The following is a 5,824-nucleotide window of genomic DNA, read 5'->3' as shown; positions in this document are numbered from 1 at the left end:
CTGTGGGCTACAATCCATGGAGTCGCAAAGAGTCAGACATGACTGAGCAACTTCACTTTCACTATCCTTTGGGATAACATGTTACTTGCCACTCTACCTTCCTCCAAGAAATTCTGACTTTATTTCATTTAGGAGAACATTAGGCAGAAGGAGATAAGAATGTTTCCAGGGTGACAGTTAACAGTGAAATGGCAAGTGGGGCCTACTTTTTTCACTCCTTTCCAATACTGTATATCTTTTATCAGATCATATGCCTCTTATTAAAAAACATCAATATGACGAAGGTCAAATCCTCACAGGAAATGCTGTCAACTCAACTGTGGGGACAATAATTAAAAAAGCTTAATGGACCCACATTTAACAAAAAGCTTGTGACAAACACAACAAAGGAATAAGTGAGAATGAATACTTTTGAAATGCCTCCTTCCCAGACACTGTAAATCCAGGCCTTTGTTGTTAAGTTTTCATTGAACCCCCCCCAATGATTTTGAGTTAAGCAGAACTCTTCTCCCGACAGACAAGAGGCCTGGGGTGCCCAGAGAAGTCACCTGCAGCAAATTACACAGCCAGGAAGAGGTGAAGCCCACGTGAGAACCCTGCTCCAAGACTCCCCCCCACATCTCAGTGTTTCTCAAGGAGCAGTCCCTCCAGGATGCTACTGTCCAGAGACAAGGCCTGGGGTCACTCCTCTTTAACATGCAGCACACATAGGGCTACTAGTTCAAATATAGGACACCCAGGTAAATTGATCTGAATTTCAGATCAATGATGAATAAACAACAAAATGGCCAAATGGGATATACTTATACTAAAAAAAAAAAAAATTGATCGGAAATTCAAACTGACCTAGGTGTCCTCTTTTTATTGGCTAAATCAGGCAACCCTCTCCAGGATTAGGATGCCCTACCAGAAGTCTGAAACCCACGTGCGGGTGAATGTTGGTCATTTTTCATTCATCCTCATCCCTTCTTGCTCCCCACCTTCAGTCTGGGGCAGAGACTTTAATGGCATCTGCCAGGATTTCTCTTGTAGTTCATCCCAATAGGGCCAATAGGGAGCTGGACAAGGTCACTGGACCCAACCCACACTGAGATTCTGAGACACCACCCAGCAAATCAACTAACAAGAGGTTGGCTAAGCTCTACCTACTGTCATAATCACCTGGCTCTCACCAATTTTTCCTAAGCACAAATTACCAGTAAGACCCTTTTCCAGCTGTACACTTTGCCAAAACTATTTTTAGGGCATCATTTAGGCTGATGCAAAATGATCAACTAATTTCACAAACTGACAGGTTCCCAAGGCAAAAACCAATTCATGTCAGTAGCAAAGGGTTATTTTGTTTTCTGTTCTCGGGCTGGCAAGGAGTTTGGGATCTACCAGGCTACCTTCAACAAAATGATTTAGAAGCTGAACTCATAGTCAAGGCTAAAGAACTCATCCTTAGAGAATAAGAGCTCAAATAAGAAAGGCTTTATTTGAAAATAAAACAAATAGCCCATACACACACACACACACACATCCAAATGCAAGTAAGAGTTCACTGGGTTTTATAAAAGAGAAAGCTGCACTCAGGTGTCAATTAAAATTGGAACCATTGAAGAGATGCTCCCTGCTTGTGGTGACATGGGTACAATGTGTGCTTGAGAAGAAGTTGTTTGGCGGTGGCATAAATGTGGGAATGCAGGACAAGAGTTAAGCAATACAAAGCAGAATGGCAGGTGGGCAAAAGCTCAAAGACCCTTTTCTCCATTCTAATATGCTTTTTTTCTGCCCTGGGGAATTAAAGCAGTCACCCGGTCACCTTACAAAGAACCTCAATTTCAAAGAACACTTTCAAAAGTTGAAAATAGATTTAGAGTTGTTACTAAAGTTATACTGAGATGTCAGTGGGGAAAAATAATTTACATTTTCAAAAACCAGGCTTCACACAATGGCAGGCACTAAACCGAGTTCCCTGTGCTCATGGTAGAAAAGCTGAGACTGATCTTAATAAAGGCTCGTCTTCTTCATGATGCGCAGGAACTCCTGCTCATTGACTTCTCCGTCTCCATCTCGATCAGCTTCATCAATCATTTCCTGCAGGACAGGAAGGATTCCACTTAGAGCAATTCATAAATATAACAAAAGTGTGACTAAGTAATCAGCTTTCATAATGATGCACGAATAGACAATGTGGTTCACCTGCTGCAAATGGGCTGACTTTTATAATAAGGTTGGTTCCTGAAAAGTCATTTGAAAACCAAGTCATGCTATGCCACATGTGCATCGCCTAGAAAGTAGCTCAAAAGCCGCCCTGACTAGGGAAATTCTTAAAACCTAAAACTATCCACGGGTATATTTTTCTGGGAGCAGCATCCATAGGTTTGTCTCACTAGGAAAAGAGAAATTAAGTAGTCAGCAGGGTGACAAGAGAACACTCGTTTTTCTTCAAATGTAACCTGAGAAAATGGAACTCAAAAAAGTCACACGGGACTCCAGGCTGAGCATCACAAACCTGCAGCTCCTCGTCAGAGAGGTTCTCACCCAACTCCTTGGCCACACGTTTGAGGTTTTTGAACGATATCTTCCCAGTCTCATCATCATCAAAGAGCTTGAAGGCTTTCAGGATTTCTTCTTTGGTATCCTTCTCAGACTTAACAAGCAGAACATAAAACACATGACAACAGGGAGACACTCGTGATTCATATTGACTTGTGTCCTGCAGCCCCACCACTGCCCATCCCCTCTGCCCTGCTCGGATGTCATATGGATCTTGGTGACAGCCTCCATGACTACAGGTGCTGGGTCACAGGAGATTACACAGCAACCAGGGCAGAAAAAGAAGATAAACAATGAAATTATTACAAACCCAGAGGTTAAAAAGGAAATATAAAGGTTTGCATTTAGAACATTTTCTGTACAAACCAAAGAGAAAGTAGATTTGTTTTTAAATTATGGGAACAGAAGGTGGAGTTAGACTTAGGGGAAATATACTGTTTAAGCTGCTAGAAGCGGGATTTTCTTGGTGGGGATGGAGGGGAAGGAAGGAAAGAAAAGGCTATTTCACTTGTTATGAGATCACAAAGTGTTATTGGGATCCCCAGTACTCTACAGAGGAAAAGAGTAAAATTCAAAGAGCTCCAACTTCAAATATTCCTGAATGGTAGCTAAAGGTAGTAAGAGCTCCTAATAAGAGCAATCTGGAAACCAACTCTGAATGCAGGACAGCTTTACTAGGTTATTACAGAATGTTAAACTTCCTGAACTCTTAAATCAGTCCCTGAAGAAAAATATAGATGTGATTAGATGATTTCAAAGCAACAGGATTATTAGAGGAGGAACAGGCCTGGGCATTGGGAGGCTCACCTGACACACTGATGGAGCTACTTTTCCATAGGCCAGTAGAATGTAGATGAGCCAAACTAAGGAGAAGCCAGGAGGCCAAAGAGAAATGGATCAAAGGGAACACCCTTCTTATGTGGGACACTCAAGGGACTGAGGGTGACAGGTGAGGTGACATCTTAGCATCTCTCTGGACCATTTGGAGACTAGAGAATGGGTGAATTCAACCTTGGAAGTGGTGAAAGACCAAATCCTCACTGCAGTAAAAAACATAGCCTCAGGCTGAGGCTATCCAGAATACTAACAAATGGGAGAGGAAAGAATTTCAAACTTTAAAGTACAGGGACTTTGCCTTGTCAAAATGTGAGACACTGTAATATTACTTGTACTATTAAAGGTTTTACTGCTTGTGCTTATCACACTGACATACTGGTTGGAGAAAGAGCAAAAAAAGTGACAGCCCATCCCCTCTGCCCTGCCTGGATGTCACATGGTCTTGGTGACAGCCTCCATGACTACAGGTACTGGGTCACAGAAGATCACACTTTTACTTCTTTGCAGAGGGTAAAATGACTTTGACTTTGTGGCCTTGAAAAAAGCCAAGTAGAACCTAAACATCCTACTCCTCAGTCACAGATACTCTCTTTTATCAGTTAAACTCTCCAGTCTGCATTAACTTTTCTTCAGTGAAGACATTTTCATATCTAGATTCAAATTTGTCCACCATTATTGGTGGAAAATATGCTGATCATCTTAGCTAACTTACCATTTTCTGAGTCATCACAGTTAAAAAGTCACTAAAGTTCATTTTTCCTGTCCCTTCTTTATCAATTTCACTTATCATTTTCTTGATCTCTTCTTTTTTCGGTTCAAAGCCCAGCGCCCTCATTGCCACCTACAATGAAAATAGGATCATCTTAACATGCACATCTAAACCCAGGAGCAGAACCAATGACAGTGCTGACAGCAGTAAGCCAGCCTCTGCTACAATCCTGTTAAAATGAATAGGAATCACTATAACATTAAGCAAATTGATATGTGCACTTAATTTTATTTAATAATTCTTGAGGTAAATAAAGACAGGAAAACAGCACAGAAGACAAAGAGGCAGAGGAAATTCGAGGCAGCAAAGCAGGAATATACAAAGCTTGCCTTAAGTTCCTTAACATCAATTGTCCCAGTTCCATCAGCATCAAAGAGATCAAAGGCTTCTCGAATTTCCTGTTTCTGCTCTTCGGTAAGCTCAGGTTTAGGACTCATCCTTTTTCGCTGGGTAGTTGAAGCCATGTTTGCCTTCTTAAAGTTAGAGGCCTTTATAAGTTTTACAAACACAGAAGCAAAATATTATGTAATAGAGTCCACATTTTACAAAGAAAACAGTTACAACCACATCTATTTAAAATAGTTTATACCAACGGATTTCAAAACTTTACGTAACAGGAGAGATATCAGGGTTTGCTGGAAAAAGCAATAAATCTTTCTATGCACGGTCTGTCCCTCCTTCTTTACTATTGTTTGTATAAGCAAGAAGATCCCTTGTTCTTTTGGACCTCTTATTGAAAATCATCCCCAAAGAGAGCTAGCCAAGGAGCTGACTGGGAACAACTGTACGGATAATCAGTTCTCCCAATTTGGGGATCCTTAATTTTAAAAAGGTCCTAGAACGCTGCTCCGCTTTGCTCTAATTTCTCCAATTTTCTGATTACTTCTAGATTTGGCCAAATATTACTAAGGTAAGATGTATATTCTGTCAATATAGAATAATAAAATTCAGTTCTCTTAGTACACCTGAGCCTTCTCCAAGAAGCTCAAAGCGTTTCCCTAAGTCCCTATATTTAACATTTTAAATACACATTAACAACCAAACATAATAAACTACCCACCCCCCCAGCCCCATCTCCGTGCGGAAACTTTTGGTAGAGGTGGCCAGGAGGCCACAGTCTGAGACTGGTCGCGGCCTCGGGAGAATCCGAGTCTTTTTTGCCCAGGGACGGTCTCCAAAGGGGCTGGAGAAGGCCAGGGGAACCCGTGGGGGCGGGAAGGGAGCGGCTGTGGCGGCTGAAGGGGAGGCGGTGGCGAATCACAGGCCCAGCAGGACGGCAGGCATCCCTACCCTACCCTTCGGCGAAAGCTCTCAGAGAAGCCAAGAACCGCGCAGGAGAGGCGGCGGGGCCCTGCAAGGCCTGAGAAGGGCTCAGCCTCTGAATGCGGGGCTCGAGACCAAAGCAAGCACTCACCATCCCGGACGGATTCCACTTCCCGTTGTTACGGCAACCGACGTACACACCGACTCGGCGCCGTTCCCACCGCCCCGCGCGCGTGGCCTCACTCTCCATTGGCGGACCGCTAGCCGCCGCTCCCCATTGGCTCAGGGCTGGGGTGGGTGGGGCTAACCCGACGAACACCCGGCACAGGGCGGGGGGCAGTACCGTCGCGGCCCGGCCTCATTGGGCAGGACTACACCGCGAGCGCAGATTAGCGGAGCCCGCGCCGAACCAAG

At 43.6% G+C, this 5,824-nt stretch overlaps 1 protein-coding gene across 2 annotated transcripts; it reads right to left on the bottom strand.

Moving 5' to 3' along the window:
• Positions 1-1,458: 1,458 nt before the first annotated feature.
• Positions 1,459-5,707, bottom strand: CETN2 (centrin 2). Of its 2 annotated transcripts, none has more exons than XM_006055535.3 (5): positions 5,562-5,707; positions 4,477-4,635; positions 4,091-4,219; positions 2,498-2,635; positions 1,459-2,079 (listed from the first exon to the last, which is right to left on the bottom strand). In XM_006055535.3, the coding sequence occupies exons 1-5, from the start codon at positions 5,658-5,660 to the stop codon at positions 1,990-1,992; spliced, it is 615 nt and encodes a 204-aa protein (XP_006055597.2). In that variant the 5' UTR covers positions 5,661-5,707; the 3' UTR covers positions 1,459-1,989. The 2 variants fall into 2 exon arrangements, with proteins under 2 accessions (XP_006055597.2, XP_044793479.1); XM_044937544.1 differs by having other exon boundaries at positions 5,443-5,565.
• Positions 5,708-5,824: the final 117 nt, after the last annotated feature.

This window comes from Bubalus bubalis, chromosome X (assembly GCF_019923935.1).
Source record: "Bubalus bubalis isolate 160015118507 breed Murrah chromosome X, NDDB_SH_1, whole genome shotgun sequence".
Classification (NCBI taxonomy): Eukaryota; Metazoa; Chordata; class Mammalia; order Artiodactyla; family Bovidae; genus Bubalus; species Bubalus bubalis.
The sequence above is the reverse complement of the archived record's forward strand: the minus strand, read 5'-3'. Positions and strand labels throughout refer to the sequence as shown.